At 36.7% G+C, this 20,130-nt stretch overlaps 1 protein-coding gene across 12 annotated transcripts in view; it reads right to left on the reverse strand.

The window, feature by feature from the left end:
- Positions 1-1,389: 1,389 nt before the first annotated feature.
- raskol (Ras GTPase-activating protein raskol) overlaps positions 1,390-20,130 on the reverse strand; it is a 192,299-nt gene continuing 173,558 nt past the window's right edge. For 9 of the 12 annotated variants that reach the window (XM_090175852.1, XM_090175854.1, XM_090175849.1 and 6 more), the window contains 19 exons: positions 16,454-16,551; positions 11,155-11,376; positions 8,273-8,374; positions 8,080-8,178; positions 7,870-8,010; positions 6,793-6,910; positions 6,638-6,703; positions 6,457-6,553; positions 6,300-6,379; positions 6,053-6,231; positions 5,821-5,969; positions 5,577-5,743; positions 5,390-5,512; positions 4,935-5,314; positions 4,184-4,640; positions 3,378-4,108; positions 3,133-3,313; positions 2,771-3,003; positions 1,390-2,696 (listed from right to left, as the gene is read on the reverse strand). In XM_090175852.1, coding sequence (XP_090031978.1) covers positions 2,435-2,696; positions 2,771-3,003; positions 3,133-3,313; positions 3,378-4,108; positions 4,184-4,640; positions 4,935-5,314; positions 5,390-5,512; positions 5,577-5,743; positions 5,821-5,969; positions 6,053-6,231; positions 6,300-6,379; positions 6,457-6,553; positions 6,638-6,703; positions 6,793-6,910; positions 7,870-8,010; positions 8,080-8,178; positions 8,273-8,374; positions 11,155-11,376; positions 16,454-16,551 — 3,885 coding nt within the window. In that variant the 3' untranslated portion in view covers positions 1,390-2,434. The remainder of the gene's footprint in view (positions 2,697-2,770; positions 3,004-3,132; positions 3,314-3,377; positions 4,109-4,183; positions 4,641-4,934; positions 5,315-5,389; positions 5,513-5,576; positions 5,744-5,820; positions 5,970-6,052; positions 6,232-6,299; positions 6,380-6,456; positions 6,554-6,637; positions 6,704-6,792; positions 6,911-7,869; positions 8,011-8,079; positions 8,179-8,272; positions 8,375-11,154; positions 11,377-16,453; positions 16,552-20,130) is intronic. The other 3 variants (XM_090175851.1, XM_090175853.1, XM_090175850.1) reach the window with 3 other exon arrangements.

Consider the following 20,130-nt stretch of genomic DNA (forward strand, 5'->3'; position numbering starts at 1 on the left):
TTTAAATTTTTCGAAACCTCTTGGTACTCTTTATGGGCTTTGTACACTTTTTTGGCTTGGTGACCTAGGCCCAGGAATATTGGGTAATCCGGCCCTGGCATAATCTGTCCCTCAAATCGTCGGGGATAGAAAGGAAGATGATTGATCAATCCTAAGGTGATATGATGCCCTTGCTGTCGCCATATCAAGTTGCCATTGGGAAGTCGGGGACCCACATTCCGGGTATTTGACCGGTTAATTATTTTATAGATAATACTAACACATTGTGGGGATTGTGCGTACCCAAATGCCCATGACATCTTGTTTCCTCGCAAAACACCCGGTGACACTAAAAATTATTTATTTAAATTACCAAAAGTGACCGAAATAGAGTCGCGGGCCACCGGAAGGGAATTTCATTTCACTTTAAAACGACACACTAGGCACCATGACAATTATTTTTATATTTGACATATGTTTCTATTTGTTACGATATTGCCATTCTGAAGGGCAAAGGTTCGACATTTTAAATATATTTCTTTAAGTAGACCACCTGGCTGAAAACCAAGAATTGGCGATTTTAAAAATATCAAATTAACGAAGGCATTTCAGGAAATTATCGCATTAGCTGAGTACGAATAAAATCTGCTACTAACAGTCTTTGAGGTCATTGTCTGTTCAAAATATAATGTAAGAATGCTTCCTAAGTCTAGCGTTTTCGCTATTGGTTATTGACGATGTAGAAGTGGAAAATAACATTGGCGATTTTTTATAATGTTGTGGCGTTGTGGTTAGCACTCTCGCCTCGTAGTAAGAGGAACCGTGTTCGATCTCAGCTTGTGGCACTGGGTGAAAACTCCGAACCACTCCTTGTGCTGGTCAGAGGGGTTATCAATTTCCATAAAAACTTTTAGAGGTTAACGGAAATAGTGAGATGTAGGGAGCTGTTGGCTCGCGTGGCATGAAGGGTTTTCCCCTACCCTCCTACGAAATTTAACACGGACACCAATTAAAGGCATTAAAAGTCACTAGATGACTTGTGGTGGTGCCTTTTATATTAGTTTAGCTGATTATTATTCCCAATTAATTACTCGTTCTTTTGATGTATGTCAGAAATACTTTGTACTCGTATAATAATGAATAAAACATTTTATTTACATATCCTCGTAATATTTTTACATCGTACTTAGATTCTTTTCTTAAAAGGGCATAATAAATACAAAAAATACTGCAAATTAAATAGCGAAGCTTCTTCTAAAACATAAAGTTTCTCTCTAATACGTTTTATTATTTACATATGATTTTTAAGTGAAATAAAAGTGGGATCAGAAATATTGTTTTAAAACCGTTTTCTTATAATTTTTTTTAATATATTTTTTGCATACTATACGTTTATCTCAACACAAATACTTTTATATTTACACTTGAGCTTCACAATTTCTCGACCTCATTTTTAATCCAAGACACGAATAACCACAGGCACAAAATACCACGATATAATTTTCTAACCAGAATATAGTGATATTAGATTAAAGTTAAAACGTATATACAGCTTAACACACCTAAGTTTGGGTATTTGTTATTAATTACTAAAACTCGGCTGTAACGAATTAATTAGCCCATCACAACTAACGTAGACTATTCCTTTATCACTAAAATATAAATTTAAATCGTTTCCTTATAGCAAATTTTGAATTAAACGGAAGTTAAAAAGCTTTATTTTTTTTAAAATTTACCATTTGATATAGATATCAATAAAATGTAAAAGCTTTATGGTCGTTATTAACTGAAAAAGTTGAAGTGAAACCTACGTCTAAACTTTCAGGGTATATTGAATGATAAAGCTTTAATTAAATGTAAACCTGAGTCAAGATTTGTCATAACTGCGTCGCGTGCCTTTTTGTACTTGCTTTATTTAATTATTTTTTTATTTCTTAGGCTTATATTATTTATCAAATACCATTCCTAAAGAAATCGTTACTCTTAAAGCTTTTTGAATATTTGGTAATCTACTTATTGCGAATTTGCTAATTGACATTTTACAAATATTTGTACATGTATACGTAATCGTATATGATGAAACGAAATTTAGTTTAAAATCTAAATGGAGCTATAACTAACTTTTATACCTTTAGAAATTAGTGGTTTTCATATTTATTTATAGACTTACGCGAATCTATAAGAAAGATTAGCAACAGTGACATTCTCTTTGTCGAGAATGAACTTTGCTAATTGAAAACGAAAATACGGTAGATGAGATAGGATAGAATTAAGTCGTTATAAAATTAGTTTTTATATGACCTAATTGTAGACTTTTTTGCTTCTTTATTTGAAGGTATAAAAGTTGGTCACGGTTACGGTTTAAAATATCTTGAGCGTTGAAGTGTAATTTTTGTTGAAATTATTTCAGCACCCTTTAAAAAATAATATCGGAGTCTGTAAAGAATTTAATGGTTCAACACGAACTGCTTTTGTACCCAAGATCCCCGTTTTCAAGCAGCGCCATTTTTAGACCGGAAGGGGAACTGTTGACGCCATTTCGACCTTGAAGCTGATATCTCTCCTTCAACTGACTCAAAGCGGACATTAGTCGCGCATTGGCAGCGTCTAGCGTATGGATTCTCCTTTCCTGGGCGTCGATAACCTTCTGTTTCGCCGCTATGACGCCTTGCATCTCTTGCTGTTCCTTTCGCAATTCTTCTTCGACCGTTATCAACCTTCAACAATTCGATAGGTAAGCGTTAATCGGCTTAAGTTCAACTTATTCAAAATGAAAATGACAGATAAATACCTGGTGATGATATTTTTCATTTGGTGATCTTTCTCTTCCTGTTGCCTCCTCAATCTTTCTTCGCCGGCTTCGAGGCGGGCCTTCCAGTCAGCTACGGCTTTCTCCGTGGCCGATTCTTGTAGGTTCAACTTCTGTTCGGCGTCCATCAATTTCACTTGAAGGTCTTGCATTTCTTTCCTCAACGTATCTACTTCCTTCTCATACTGGTAAACAGACGGAGCTTCGGTTAAAAGCTTTAGAAATGGAAGAAAGCAACGAAAAACGTTTTAACCAAACACCGCAAAGGTCAGACGCCAATCAGCACCCGGGCTACTTATTTCCAATATCACGTGCTAGCTTAAACATTGGGTGAAAATACGTACCTCTTCAATATTTTTCCGCAATTTGACATTCTGATTTTCCCGATCTGCTAGAGCTTCATTTAGAGCTTTGATGCTAGGTTGATTTGCTTTAATTCCGCGAGTAGCTGGTTTTCGGTGGTGTTTTTCTGGACTTTGGTAAGATAAATCACGGGGGTCGCTGTCCCAATCGTCTTCCACGGGGCTGCCATCGAAAAGAAATTGTTTTAAGTCACGGTTATAGCGTCGAAAGTAAACGAACGTCGTACCTGTGTTTCTCGTTGGTAAACAACGATTCCATCGACGTTCCGTGTCTAGCCACGTGTTGTTTCCACAACACCTGATTTTCTGGAGAGCCATTACAGAGACATTTGGTATAACGCCGGTGATCGTGCCTTCTGGCTGCTTGTTTGTTAAACAAACTAAGAGCGGCCACGGAATTCCTTTTGCTCTGGGAGGAATTGGGTATGGTTTCGGTGACTGCGATGGAGGGTTGGGAACCGGAGTAACGAGGATTAGTCCTGGGTGCGTGCGACTTGAATGTCGCCCTTCTTTCTCGAGGTGGTGTCGATCCGCAACTTAAATTATCCGAAGACGAAGTCGAAGTTGAATACGAACAACAACAATTCCGAGCTTGCTCGCCGCTGTTCCTGAGTGCCGGCGCGGATTCGTAGCTCTTTCCCAAGAGGGACAAGTCTTCCGCGCTGCGACTGTTCATTGAACCGCAAGGAGACAAATGGTTGCATCGTTTCTGGCTGTCACTGAGGCTTCTTTCTTTCGGCGGGCTGCCAGAACCGAAATGGTACATAGGGTTGTTGAAGGCCAACGGCGGTGGGGGACACGAAGACGACGATGAGGAAGATGAAGTGGTGTTGGAAGCGTTGTTGGGTAAGGTGCCGTTTCCGTTTACCCTGTCTTGTTGAATGACCGAATCGACCGGAGAGCTGGATTGGCTATAAGCGATTGATTGATAACCGGATGACGCAACAGCTGAGAGCTGCTTAAAATAGCATCGAAAATCGCAGTTTAGTAAATAATACACTTTCTGCGATATAAGTTTAATTCGTCGCATTACCTGACTGATGGATATCTGACTTCCTCGGATCGCGGTTGGATAATCGAGTTCTCCCGAGGAATTGTTCGTATCGTCTTCCGTGCTGTAGCCCACGTTATTCGTCATTTGTCTAGAATAATCCTTCTCCGAGATTCCGTGGTTGAAAGCGTTTCCGTAGTGAGGAGACGCGGGTTTCTCCTCTCGCTGGCTGTAGTGATTCGCTCTATTGTCATGGCAATGTTGCCCATTCGCGAGGTTATTCTTTGGCGTCATCGACTCTCCGTATATACAGGATTGCGTCAAACGATTGACGGGAATGGAGTCCCTGACGTAGACTGGCTCGCGACATCGCTGACCCTTCTCTTCCAGTTCTCTGGCTCCCTCCAGTTCATTTTCGAGAGCGCTGAATAGGACATAGTCGTCAGCGGTTGTAAGGTCACGAGCAGGCTGTTTGCTGCTACCGAGCAGATAGGCATTCCTATTTGAAAGGAAGCTATCTTAAGCCAAGTGCAGTGTGCGAAACATGCGTCAAAAGCTAAAGTTTGGAAATAGTGCCTGCCCAAAATAAAACGTCACCCATGCTTAAGATTTCTTTTTACAATTCATAAAGTGAAATTTGGCGATTCGTCCTAGAAAAGCGTCGCGCTTTGTAGAGTAAATCAAAATTATCAATACGAAAGTCCTAAAGAAGATGCGATTGAGAAAACCCGAATTTTGTGTCCGAAGCCTTTCACCAATAGAAGAATTATAAAATATAACAACTGTTACTAACCATGGTAATGTGGATGACTTCTGATTAAGAACCGCGTTGCTCGGTTCGACTTTACCGCTATGATTGAAAGCGGAAACAGTCGTGTATCTGTTTTCCTTATTGTTGTTATTGTTGTTGTTATTATGGTTGATGTTGTTGCTGCCTTGATTTGGTTGTTGGATGTACTGAAAGTGATCGATTCTGCTCTTGGGCGGGTCCTGAGACGAATACGTTGGCCTCGGTTGGGGCAAGCTTCCGGTGGAAGGAAAGAACTTGTTTTCTTTGGACGTTGAGGACACAACTTCGGCCGATGCCGGATGCATCGACATTAACGGCCGAGTTTGCGACGCCGTAATTCCGTCTAAAATATGCTGCAGTTTTTCTACTTGTTCGAAGTAGGCCTGATAAAGTAATGACATTATTAGCCAATGAACTAAAACGAATTAAGTTATCCTTTTCGAAAGTTGGAATATTACCTTTTTATTGATTCTTGACAGACATTCGCAAAGTAGTCCGTGCAGCGTTGCTAGCTCTCTTCCAGTGTCAATATACCCGTCAAACTCATTATACCTATGTAAATGCTCTTTTGGCACAGGACTCTGGAATATATTAAGATATGTTATAAGAAAGATACGAAGAAATGCCTCCAATGTAAAGACTTACAGAAATTTGTTTTAGAAAGCGTTTCATAGTGGTCCATTCCTTTTCAACGAACTCATTCATGAACTCCATGAATCCTTCCTTGCCACCAAACTTGGTGAAATTAGCCAAAGTTTGAATGGTTTTCGCTATCAACGTTAAAGTGCGCCCAGCTTTTGCTTGTGGATATTCTGTAAAATTATTCGTGTAAATTAATTTTTTAACGCAGTTTATGGCAAAAAAGCTTTAAATGACTGTTATGACATACCTTGTGTTAAGTTGAAAAGACTCGGAGAGAGAATAGCGGGACAAAGAAATCTCAGAAAGATAGAAGCGCTGATTAAGTTCTCACTAACATCCTCTTTACCGATCGCGGTCAATCGTGTTCGGTAACTATGGAAAACTTCCTTCAACTCCCTACAGATGAAGCGGTAATTAATAATTAATTATAGTCGACCATGAAATTAGAAATAAAAACACCAAATGAAGATATTCCTTACAATGGAAAAAAGTTGGCGGAATTGATTATCTTGGTCCAAGCCATTTGGACGCTCGCCATTAGATTGGCTTGCTGTTTCTGCAGTGTAGCGTTGTTCGGAACTTTCATTGGATCAACTTCGCAATCCTCGGGAGACAAGATCACGGTTTTCACAAAATCGCCCAGAGTGTCTTGCAAATACTAAAACATTCGATTTATCGTTGTTAAAATTTGATCATTTAGAGTAGTCAAAAATATGAAAGACTTACTTTATCACCAAGTAATTTCATATACGCTTCCATTGCTTTAGTCGCGAGTGAATTACCACGGAATGTTAAATGTTGGTCATCTGATGATGATAAAAAAATAAAATTAGACAAACTTCGAAATGTAATTACCATCTTCTAAACAATTTGAATACTGTACCTATTTTATCTACATCGGCCATGACAACATCTGCCAAAAACTGTTTCGCCATCCCATCTTTCTGCATAACGTGAACCAAAGTTGTTGCTATGTCTTCCTAATGGTAAAAAATATATATATATTATAAGTTAAATTTTTGTATTAAGTTTTAAGTAATTTTGTCCATTTAAAAGCAACGCACTTTTGTCCTAACACTGATAGCAGGTTCCAACATTTCACAAAGAATCTTATAATCTTCTTTCACATACTAAGAAAAATTACGCATAAATTATAAGTCGTTAACTCTTATATACAATTAAATTTATATATAACTAAATGAATAATAAATGTAATTACTTGTAGGAAATCTTTGTAGATAAAGAGAGGGAGAATATCTATGCTTTGGTGGCGAGATTTTATTCGTAGCGCAGGACTGTCTTTCCCACCTACTACTTTTTCTGTTGTCACTGGATACCTATAATTAAATTAATCGTTAAATGAATTATTGAATTAATAAATAAATTATTAAATTTAAGCATGTGCGAATACTCGATTTTGTTGAAAAGCTCGAAAATGGTTCGAGCGTCAAATCGAGGTCTAAGCTTAACTTTCGAGTACTCGAAAATATTATTCTTACCAAGGCACTACTCGCGAGCTTTTAAAAATGGCGGGTAAAGCTACTAAAAAATTCCCTTTGGTCCCGCCTTAAGATCTCTTATTGGGTGAGGTATATGTCCTAGTTGTTTCTGATTGGTCAATGATTTTAAATGCAGAAAACGAAACCAAAACCATAAGTTACATAACGTAGGGTGCCCTAACTTTTTTATTGCCAGTTGTTTGGCGGTTCATCAGACCACTATTTTCTTGTTGTAATCCCTAGTTTGGCCAGTTATTAATTTGGACTTCACAAATATGGTTTAAATAAACGTTAAAGCTCTGGCAGTAAATATTCTTTTAATGAAGAAATAGTAGAACTTAGTGATGAAAGTGAAGATTCTAGTTTAAATGATTCCTCCTTTTTAAGCTAAATCAATGGAGAACTGGAAACCCCCTTTTTAAGTTAAGCCTAATTGACGGATTTTAAAATTCATTTTGCGCGTGAAAATACCTCTACATGTTATGGTCAAAAAGCACGCAAAGAAGGCTGTGTGCCCAAGACATGTACCAGTAGTGTCGCGCGCTGAAACGTCATTTCAAAATCCGTCAATTATTAGAGTACTGGAAACCACTTTTTAAGCTAAGCCTAAAAGCTCGAAAACTCGATAACATTTTAAAGCTTGGCTCGATACTCGAAGGATTAAATTTTTCATACTCGAAGCTCGGCTCGAAACCCAAAAATCAATGCTCGCACACGCTAATCAAATTGAAAGTAATTAATTACTAAATTAATATTCAATTAATGTTCAACAAAATAATGCAATTTTCCTAAATTACCATTTTTCGGTGAAATGTCGACTATTAACGGTATTAATAGGAATTGCCACAGTCCCAATCAAAGTGTTTTTATCTCTACGTTTCTTTTTATCTGCTTCCCTGTACACATTAATGCTGATTGTCTCCAACTTTGGTAAATTGCTATTTTAATTTTAAAAAAATATTAAAATTTATATTATTCGCCACCTTTTGCGGTCGCGAAATACTAACTTGAATTCGAAATGTTCGCCCCAGAAACAGATATCAGATTTTAGTTTCGAAGATGTTCTTGCGTAGAGGGTTTTATCTAAACAGAGTTCGATGAAATACCTACACGAGAGAGAGAAAAAGAAAAAAAAAGGTTACATTTACATTTATATTAAAAAAGATTGTAATTGTAGATCCCAGAAACGAAAATAGCTACCTCTTTTTCGGAGCAACTCCTTTTGCCTCTAATATCCATATGCGTAGCGAGTTTTCAGTCCTCCTCAAGTTATCTTGATTTGGTTGAATTGTTTTCTTCAAACTGCTCATGGAGAAACACGAAAAATTCATTTTATACGCAATGCATTTATTAACATAAGCAAATACAAAAAGTCAATACGGTATAGTATTGAAAAAATATATACCGGAATAATATTTATGGGGCCTACCAGAATGTTTGTACTTAGAGAGAATTACTTTTTTGGGATGATCCTACTCCTAGGGCATCATGGTCGAATTTACCCAAGCTACGAGAGGGGGGGGGGGGGGGATGGAATACGTTACCGGCGTGAACTTCAATTTTATTGGGGGTAGTAGCTTATTCATATAACATGGGGATTGGGAGTCAATCCCTTAAATATAAATAAATATATTATTGGTGCCTAAGACATTATTTTAATATTTTCAATATTACATTAGCTTAATCGCGACCAAAACTATCGCTACGCCCCCTTTAGATCGCCATAGCAACCTAGATAGGTAGCGGCTATAGCAGACGCTATTAGTTTTTTTCTTTATTGTTATTCGTAAATTTGACTTTATAAATAATGATACTTGCATGTTAATATGATTTATGTATCGTTTGCTTTTATTTTGATAATTTTATTTAAGAAAAAACATTCTTATGACTTTTTAATTTGTCTGTAGCAGACGCTAGATCATAGGCGCTACATCGGAAAAGCTAGCGCCGTTACCCCACCTAGGCTCGTTTCGGTCGCGAATATATCTCTAAATTTTCATAGTATGTACCATAAGTTTATTATAAGTTGAATAAATGGTAAATTAACGTAAAAATTAACTAGATCTATCCTCTATGCTAAACAATGACTCTAAATTAACCGTAATTTTGACCCCAGACGGTATGGTATATTAATAACTAAATCAAGGTTACTACAAACTAAATTTTGTGTAAAATAAAATTCAATATTTAAATAATGTTCTATTTATATTAATTTCTTTTAAATAGTTAGCGTGCTACAATAATAAACAAATGTTTATGGCTGAAGGAAATATTCGAATAATATTTATATCCCTTGCGTCTGTTGCGTTTAAAGTGTTTTGCAAAACGTATACTTCCGTTAAAAATTATTTAGAGCAATAACCTAGTTGTATTTTTTAAACAAAACCCGCTTCTCAAAACGTTGTTTTGGAAAATCCACTATCAAGGATTTTTTTTATACCAGTTAAATAGAGGTGAGATTACTGTTATCACTAACCACCAAGCCGCAAGGTTAAACGATAAAGAATCTGGGATTGATTTAAAAAAATGTTAGGGCTGAGGAAAGGTTAGGAAAACTCCAAATTATATGCCAAGCCAGCTTCTGCAACTTGTGTAAAAAGGGGCCGAAGTAGTGTGTGTCAGGAACCAACGGGTCCGTTTCCGATTCAAAGCTAGGAGAAGCGGTGACTCAGACCTACACAGAACTCGTTTACAAGTTCCAATTTCTTCTTCGGTAGAGAAAGCGCAAAGGGGCCCTCCCGCCACGGAGGGAAATACAGTAAAGCCTCAGCCCTTCGGGGGTTTCAAACATTAATTAGAATACCGGTGACATCATTGCTCTAGACTTCATTATTGTCTTTGCATAAGAAAAGGTCTATTCAACAGGCGGTGGGATTATAGCAAGCACTACGCGAAAGATTTACAAAAGCGTTTCTCTTTTGGGGTTTCAATGTTCTGCTAACACGCGCTGTAAATTTGATTTTAACGTAAGCAGCGCCAGTTAAATCTGGTGGCATAAATATTGAAATTTTGTGGAACTTTATTACACAAAAAACCAATTGGCAATGGCAGCAAAGTATTTGTTAAAATAATTTGGATAAATTTGGTGCTCAGTTGCACTTACATTCTAGCCATGATCCATCGTAAATATGGTACTTTAAGCAACACAAATAATAATAATATTTTAAGAGTAAACGACTGAAAACCGCTGAATTAAAAATGAAATTTGAACTTAAGTTAGAAAACACATAGCAGTTTAATCTTAAAAATTAGCTAATTAACATCAATATTTCAAGACATATCAAATGTTAAAAGACACATGACAAGATATTTGTAAAAGGTTTAATGGTTCGTTAACTGTTAGTTATCTGTTTGATAATTCCGATCAGTTTTCAAATACATGAATCCGAAACATTATATGGAAAAATTGCGTGGCTGATTTAAAGATTCAAAACTTACAGAAGACTTAGCGAAATATCTGTATTCTGCCACGAGTAAATAAACTTTTCGTGATAAAATAATGTTATTTGGGAACCATATATTTTAAACAAACGGGGATCAATGTCAACGAGCTCTTTATTCAGTGGCGGACTGGCCATAGAGTGAACCTGCCCGATGGCAGGTGGGCCCCACGGACCGTTCATGAAGTGGGCCCCTCAAACATGATAGCGTTATAGTTGTTAAAGCTGGGCCCTTTGTCTTCTGGCAGCCCAAAATATTAGACCCAGTCCGCCACTGTCTTTATTTGAACTAAAGTATCTGATAAACGCACAGTTAAGACGGATTCAAAAAAAATTTACTTAGTTTCCTAATTATCACTAACAATTTTTTTATAAACTATCGTGTATACGATTTCAGCTTTGACTATTTTGTAAACGGCCCTAAACAGAAGTCTAAAAATATTTAAAATAGATGGTGCTTTTCCCAGAATTTATTAAAAATGGAGTACTTAAGGGTTGACAGAATTTTACTACCTTAAACAGAAATAGGGGCCTTTAAGTATTCTGGGCACCACGTCAATGCTTAAAAATATACTCTCAATCATCGCACCATAGCGGCGACCCAATCGAATATTCAAACGATACTTAGAGAGGTAAACTCACTTGTAAACCCATTTGTCCCTTTCTTCGGACGTCCTGCAAGAGTAGTATCTGGTGCCGGCATTGGAACTGAGTTGGAAGCAATGTTCTTGGCCCAAGAGACTGCTGTGGAGGGTCGTCACTTGGACATCTCCGTGGGAAAGGTCGAGACTCGCCAGGGTGCTGGGACTAGACTGCAACAGTGACTCGTGGGATCTGGATGTTCGAAGACGGGATGGAAGCACACTGAAACAAATTTCGAAACGAGAAAAAGAAAATCAGAATTTGGAACAGCGACGCGTTGTTTCCTCCTCCGCGGTTTGAAACGCTTTCAACCGAAAAATCAAGGTTAAAAAAAAGATATTTCTTATATCAACTTTAGGGGAGAAAAAACATTTTATTGAGAAAAGGTAGCGGATTCTTTGGTTTTATAATTACGTGTCGAATATAATTGATTTTTCACACACCGGACCTCTTTTGTTAAAATACTGCGATCTTAATAAACTTGGGCAATAAATCAAATTTTATAGAAAAAAATACACAATATCATCTAAAAAATACGGCTAATGGGCTCGGTATAAAATATTCACATCATTTGCCAGAACATCTAGAGTGGTCGTTATTTCAACTTCACGCTTTCGCGGGTTTTTACTAAAGTGCCAACACTGCCAAGTAACATTTGCGGCTCTACCAAGGCCTACTTAATGGTCGTATCGTCTTAAAGGTATTTAGGTAAAGGTGTTATCTATTGTTATTCTAGATCTGAAAAGAACTTCCCCTTCATAGAAAAAATAACTTTCAAAACGTAAGCTATACGTTTTATTGAAAATGTCGAGGTGGTTTTTTTCTCATTCAACTGCCAAATAAAAGAAATGGCATTATTTTAATTTTAAACAACGTACGCGAAAATATTCTGGGCCAATTATCCCATTTGGCTTTTCCATTCATTATACGAAGAAGTTTTCAAATCAGCGCTAAAATTAAACCAATAGTTTATAAATGGATCTTTTAAAATCGGGGTTTTTAAGCCAAGATTGTTAGTATGACCCATTTATATTACTAAACAGGAAACAAACTATATTGTTCCAAGTTTTCCAACATTTTCTCATGAAGAACTATACTCGCGTCATGTACGTAAATCGGACATTAAAAAGGTTGTGATTCTTTTCAATTAACTAATGTAACTTGTTTTAAATTCTTACTTGAATTTGTTGAACAGTATAAAAAATTTATTCATTAATTGGCAATAATAAAGTAGATACACTTGGACTTTATCGAAAAGTCATCACAAATTAAAGGGATCATATTATAAATCTAAAAATCGTGTGCTAACACGAGTGGCGAATTGTTTTTGATTTAGCTACCACATGAAAACCTCCAATTTTTTATAGGAAAAATATGAAATTCATAGTCATTTCATAGGAAATTATAGGAATTACTTTTAGGTAAATATAGTAAATTTATAGCAAATTATATGAATCATTGTAATGATGATAAAACAAATGCTTTTAGAGCACCTTTGGATGAATAGTAATATTACATTTAATATGAAAACATCACAGACTAGATATACATATTACTATTACATTTTCATTTAAAAAAAACCCAACTAAATTGAAAGCAAAGGGTGAAGTACGAAAAATAGGAAAATATTTGAAAATGGTCAAATTATAGGAAGTTATAAAACAATCGAAATGTAGGTAAAATTATAAAATATAGGAAATGTGGTCACTATGAAATACTACATTTTTTCTCAATTTCGAATATTCAGATTAAAATGTGACTAAGCTATCTAGCTATGATAATTAATTTTCCCTCATTATTTGAAATAAGATGAACATTGGTTTAGTTTAATACCAACTGAAAGGTGGTTCGTTTTAAATAAATTTTAGCAACCGATTTAGCATTTAAAAAGCAATTTCTTTTCCGAGGGTATTCAAGCTCTCTTTTCAGAAGGAATATTTCAAATAAAAGTCGAAACACGGATTTACGTGAGTCATACGAGCCAAATATTCATCGAGTACAAGTTGTCGCGCTGGCCAAAGAGAACGAGACCAGAGCCCTGGCGGCGGAGCGGGTGGTGGAGCACGTCCTTGTATTGATTGGCGACCCCTTCAGTTCATTTCCTGGAACGCGAAGGGAAAAGGGGACCCGTACTTACTGAGAGTGGCCAATGCCCAAAAAAGCGACTTCCATGCTCTTCATTTCTGCTTATGCCCGCACGTTCCGGAGCCCGCGAAACAGAAATGATCCGATTTCAACGACACGAAACATCCAAATGCGAAGAGACACGGACGAGCTGTACTCCGAATTACTACCAGAAATTGGATCCCCATAAATCAGGGACTAGTCATGATTTTACGTCAAGATTAATTTCCTTATCGAAGTAAAATAACGAGAAGCTAACAATTCCGATACCGCAATCTGAGCGAAGCCGGCTCGATAACCGTTGTTACGTTTCAGCGACCAAGGTACGAAGGATTATGAGGAATAAAAATTTGCTTTTAAGAAAAAGATAAACCGAATTTTTGATTTTACCAGATAGACGAAAATGTTGGATGTCCTTGGGTTTTAAGAGGTCTAGGATAATATGTTTTTCCTAAAGTGGGCCCTGATTTGGGCTTTTGCCAATTTTACAGGAGGTAATGACCTTGTTTGGGTCCCCGCAATTACCTTAGGGAGGGGCTTACGGAGGGGCCCTTTTAAATCAATTGCGTGGGCCCGAATAAAATTTAAATAAACCTAGTCTCAAATTACTTACGCAAAAACAAACATTTAGAGGGAAGCCATTAAAGGTTCGATTATAATGTTTTTATTTGTACTAGATGGCGCCAATTTAAACCTTAAGCGGGAAGGGAACAAATACTAATTTTCGAAATGAAAACCAAATTGTAGTTGCTTTTTAACCAACATTTTGTGTAACAATTATTAACGCGTTAAAAAGTTGCCATAAAAACAAACCAAAACAATATTTTTCAGTTTTTCTACAGAATGTTTCGAAAGGTTATGCAAAAATTTAAAGGAATTGTAGGGGGTGAGTTGAGAAGAATGCCTGTTTTCCCCCAAATTTCCTACGATGAGTTAAAAGAGCGCCAGGGAGCTTCAAAAAGTGGACTACTAGCCCCTGGAAGTAGGCTGCAACAAGCGCGAAATCAAACACCTTGTATAATTTAAAATTTCGAAGTTCAAAACTGTAGGACTAGGCGTATTTAAAAATCGATTTCTAATGTCAACTAAGCAACGAAGGCAACGGTTGATATTCAAGTTAACGAAAATATTAATACGTTTTAGTTTGACATTTTATATTTTTAAAGGCCGACTACATAAATCTTCGGTTTACTCTGTCTTTCACTGGAAGTAGGCTTACTGCAATATACATGTGCCATGCAGGCAGCCTACTTCCAGTGAAAGACAGAGTAAACCGAAGATTTATGTAGTCGGCCTTTAAGTCATGATAGAACTTTTGGTCATACGATTGGAATCGTAATTTCTGTGTCTCATTTGCGGCAAAGTGACAAACACGAGACTAAGCTGTAGCAGATATTTAGCGTCGCCTGTAAATAAGCATAACATCTAAATCACCAGAATAAGAAAGGGCCATTATCGTTTATATGATTAGGAAGCGAAAGCCTTTTTCCTTCGTTTAGACTTCGACTAAAGCCATTCCGTGAATCCTGGTTGTCTCCCAAAGGATAAGCCTACGAACTTAAAAAAGAACGAAAACCCATCTAACCATGTACGAACCTAATGTCCAAGGGACTCGGCTCTTTCCAAATACCCTTAGAAAACCAATACAGATTCGTTAGTGACCAATTGACCATTACGGCTTTCAACCCCTTATTCCCAAGGTAACGGAAAACCATTCGTCTTAATCCGTACCTACCGCTTTTATAGCAAACTACTAAAAGCTACAATTCAATAAGTGCCCGGTTAATTACCGTACGGTTTATTAAAGGGGAACGCCCAAGCTTTTCCAAATACCGCCTTATTTGCATACCAAAAGATCAACAAGACGTTCAATATACTTACACGTACCTTATTTTGTCTTGAAAAAATAGTTTTTGGCCCAAAAAGTTGAAACGCAAAATAACGCCAAGTATTTGGGTTTGAATTTTCGACGCCATCTTAGGGTGTATCGCCAGCGCCAGCAGGACCTTAGTGAGCGATTTGCGAACTATCCTAACTTTTAAAATCGCGCCATTTAGGCTTAGTTCTGGAACGCGCCGCGCGTGCAAAACAAATTTTTCGGGTCTTCAGCAGCGCGCGCTTCTATGTTGTTTTTCTGTCTCACCGATTTCTTACCAGGTGTCGCAGCGGACGCGCGCTTTTCAATTTCCCGAAATTTCTTTATTTTATTAAAAATAAACCACTTAATATTTTTATGCGGTTTTCTCCATAAATTTTAGTTTTTAACGGGCTATAGGGCTATCTAACTGGTTAAAGCTTGACCGTTCCCCTTTAAGAGCTAAATCTAGCTACGGATATTTGGAGAATAGAATATTCATTACCCTATTAAACTATCCCGCTAGTTTAAGAGTCAAATATTATTTACAGAAAGAGATCATCAAAGGGTTAGTGCACTTTCGAGAAACGGTATACTAAATTGAGTATGGTAAACGTCATTTTAAGGTAAGGGTCGCGAAAGCGGTAGCGACACTTCGGTACGCTTAAAAGTTGTAACGGAGCGTTGAAACTGAACCGAAAACGTCGTCTAAAAGTAGAGTGTAGCCCGTCGTGTGGAGAGAGGAGAATTACGAATTGGAAAATATTTAAGGAGGAGTTGTATTCTACGGCGAGGAATGCGTATCTCCGCGAATCCTACAATACCTCTACCGACTTTCCCACAGCAGTCACGGTATACAAGTCCGAAATTCAATTATGAAGGAACAACGTTCTTTTTTATTTTCTAACCGAGACCCGAGGGAAAGAAAAAATATATTCCAAGTCGTTATACACGCATGATTTAAAAAAGAATTCACGAGCCATGTTAAGCGAACAAAAACAACGCAAACAGAAAAACAAGGATTTGTTTTTAGGAAATAAAAAAAGAATCGAGACAAACGATTGTTTCGGGTGGAGGCTTTGTTTTTACGAGCGGATCAAAGAAGAGCCATTATTGCCGGCTTATTTATACTTTTAGATATAAAAGCGAGGTTGTATTTGCATAAGGTTCAAGTAAATACTAGTTTGGTCGCTGCGGTTCTCCGAATCGTAAAAGCTTCACGAACAAAAATAATATTGTTTTACGAATAACTTATCATTAATTTCGACATTTTTTCCACCCAGTTTCCGATAGAAAAAAGGTTTGAAACGCTTAACCTACCTATCGCCATCTATCGTGCATCGTTTCCGTTCAAGTTTTGTGACACTTTTGGTTCTTTTCAACGGATTGTTCTTAAATGATCGTTTCGAAAAGAAGTTCTGGAAAGATAAAAAAAATTGTGTTTATTAATTATTGATACGAAAGAATTCATTTAATTTACACACACAATTTGATTAAGACTATGATTCCAAATATAGTATGATTGAGAGATAAACTGTGATTCAGAATAGTCTGAAGTTAGTCTGAAGTTTGGGTGTATTTATCTTCGTAAGTTCACGAGACTATGGTAAAGCGACAAGATCGCACGCCTAGTTCGTGAGTCATTAACAGTACGTGGATGATCACACACCCACGTTGCGAGGGTTACGGCAATAAATCTATTGTAATCCAACACTGGTTAGTATTACGAAATTCTCCTACAACCGAGAAACTATTCTATCAATGATAGATAAAGTGTTTCACATTTTCATAAAGCTACTTTTCAGTTCTAAGGAAATCGATGCCCTGAAACACATTTGAATTCTCAATGTCAACTTCTTACGAAGGCGTATGTTTTAATCAAGAATACATTCAGGCAACCGGTTCGCCTCGTGATTCCCGGAAAACAGAAGCTACATTTGCGGATACATATTCTCTATTGAACCGAATAATTCTTGCTTTAGTAAGGGCTTTCGATAACCAACCACTTTAATCAAGTATTATTCGAGTACGGTTATAATTGTTATCATCTCTGACGAAATAATCTCTTTAATTCCTAATATTATCCGTAATCTTTTGTTTCAAAAACAACAATGGGCTACTGCAATTAGAAAATGAAAGCGCATCTTCGAAAATACTTTCGATTTAACAACAATGTAAAATGAATAATTTCTTTTTAACTGTTCGTGATCCGTAAAAACAATGGTGACGAAATAAAGAGTTTAAATATTTTTTCGAAAACAATGGAGACGAGCCTTGTAATTCCGTTAAGAGCTTCATTCTTTTAAAGGGTTGTCGAAGAACATCCGGTATTCGGATTTCGCCCCTAAATATTATACCAAGCAGGGTTAGATGTTGTTTTTAACCCTTTGGGGTTTTTTTTAACTTCTTGCTACTATTAACTCTAAATTATTCCCAATTATTTGTACATTTTCGGACCAAAACACTACGTAAGTTAAATCAAAAAACGTCTTCTTGGGCAAAATAATTGTACATAATTGAAACTAAAACTTCATTTCTGGCGAGACTTTTGAAATATGGAAAACTGAAAACAAATCTACAACCACACATTTTAAAGCGATACTGTTGTTCTATAGTTGCATATTGGCTAATAATAATCACCGGTTTTTATTTATTTTATTTTGCTAATGGCGGTTTAAATTTTGATCGATTTCTTCTAAATTATCTCATTATTATTATTTAGAACATTTTGTAATAGAAAAGTGGAAGTTAATTAGCCGTCTGCAGTATCTGGAAGGAATATTATTTATTTACCGTCGCACGGCCAACTATGAACACGAGTTACCGAATCGAAGTTGTCTGTGAAATGGTAGTCACGTGATTTTGTTTTCCCATTTTAGCAAGTTGGTTAAGACCAAATTTACTTTATAGTAAATCCTTTTTGGAGCAGCGCTAAAAGTCGTCTCCCAAAGTATAAATAAATACAATCTCGACGATATCTAACGCACCAGGGGCAAATAAATTAGCCTTAAAGTTCGAGATACCCTGGAGAGAGTTTATTACATCGAAAATATTGAAAAACGAGTTTGAAAAATATCCAACGCTATTAGCTAGAGCCAACCGAATCTGCATATTAAACTCGATATTTCCCTCAGCGATTTGCCTAAATTATCCCAAAATATTTTGAGTAAATTAAACTCAAGCAAGGACACCTAGGGCCAAGTGAACTCATTTGAGCAATTAGCCCGTCCCGTAATGGTAGTTTTAAGCCGTTTTAACGACGTCACGAGCTTAGTCGTCCGTCGCAACTTTGATTTACTGGATATCTCTACGAGGGCATCTATAGTTGGATACGTTACGAAGTCGCGATTAACGACAGGCAAGTGACGTCTTTAGTATCGTATGTAGCGGCGAACTCGTTAATTTGGAGGCCCCAAAGCGATAAGTAAATACAAAAAGCTGATGGGAGCGGCGGGCTATATTCATATCCTCGATCGTCAATATCGAGCTGCGCCCTCTATCGCCTGTTTTCGCTTCGGAAATTTATTAAAGAGTGAAGCTATTCGACTGAGACTAATTCGCTAACAATGAAGAACCATTAGTTTTACCGAGGCGAACCACTAATTAGATAATCGATATCCGAAACTGGGCTAAATTTAAGAACCTATTAGATACGTTTTCTTTTTCCTGATTTTTCTGTTTACATATAGAGTTTTTATAGTGTAGTTTTCACCTCACACGAAAGATGTTAGTTAATTTTGCATATTTAAGATTGTGTTATATTTAATATGTTGTATTTTAACATAATAGAAGCTTCGGTACATCGATAGATATAAGCTACGGTACATCGATAGATATAAGCTACGGTACATCGATAGATATAAGCTACGGTACATCGATAGATATAAGCTACGGTACATCGATAGATATAAGCTACGGTACATCGATAGATATAACAGGGTTCGTACAAAATTCCCTGACATTTCCAGGTTTTCCCTGACTAAATTGCCAAATTTCCCTGACCATTTTTGTAGAATAAATTTATGTTTTGAGGAAAAATCTTTAAAAATGTTAATTTTGTATTTTTAATAAATTTTTCAAAAATTTATTTGCGGAATTTGTTTTTGGGGTCATTTTAAAATTCCCTTACTATTTCGGACCATTTTAAATTTCCCTGACTATTCCCTGACCATTGGGAATTATTTTCAAATTCCCTGACTTTTCCCTGACCTTTTGGAAACATTTTCCAATTCCCTGATTTTTCCAGGTTTTCCAGGTATTCCAGGTCGTGTACGAACTCTGTATAAGCTACGGTACATCGATAGATTTAAGCTACGGTACATCGATAGATTTAAGCTACGGTACATCGATAGATATACGCTACGGTACATCGATAGATATACGCTACGGTACATCGATAGATATACGCTACGGTACATCGATAGATATACGCTACGGTACATCGATAGATATACGCTACGGTACATCGATAGATATACGCTACGGTACATCGATAGATGTACGCTACGGTACATCGATAGATGTACGCTAGACTACATCGATAAATATACGCTAGACTACATCGATAAATATACGCTAGACTACATCGATAAATATACGCTAGACTACATCGATAAATATACGCTAGACTACATCGATAAATATACGCTAGACTACATCGATAAATATACGCTAGACTACATCGATAGATATACGCTAGACTACATCGATAAATATACGCTAGACTACATCGATAAATATACGCTAGACTACATCGATAGATATACGCTAGACTACATCGATAAATATACTCTAGACTACATCGATAAATATACTCTAGACTACATCGATAGATATACGCTAGACTACATCGATAAATATACTCTAGACTACATCGATAGATATACGCTAGACTACATCGATAAATATACTCTAGACTACATCGATAGATATACGCTAGACTACATCGATAAATATACTCTAGACTACATCGATAGATATATACTATGTTATAAACA

Source organism: Leiobunum rupestre, chromosome 5 (assembly GCF_980474605.1).
Source record: "Leiobunum rupestre chromosome 5, qqLeiRupe1.1.hap1, whole genome shotgun sequence".
Taxonomy (NCBI): Eukaryota; Metazoa; Arthropoda; class Arachnida; order Opiliones; family Sclerosomatidae; genus Leiobunum; species Leiobunum rupestre.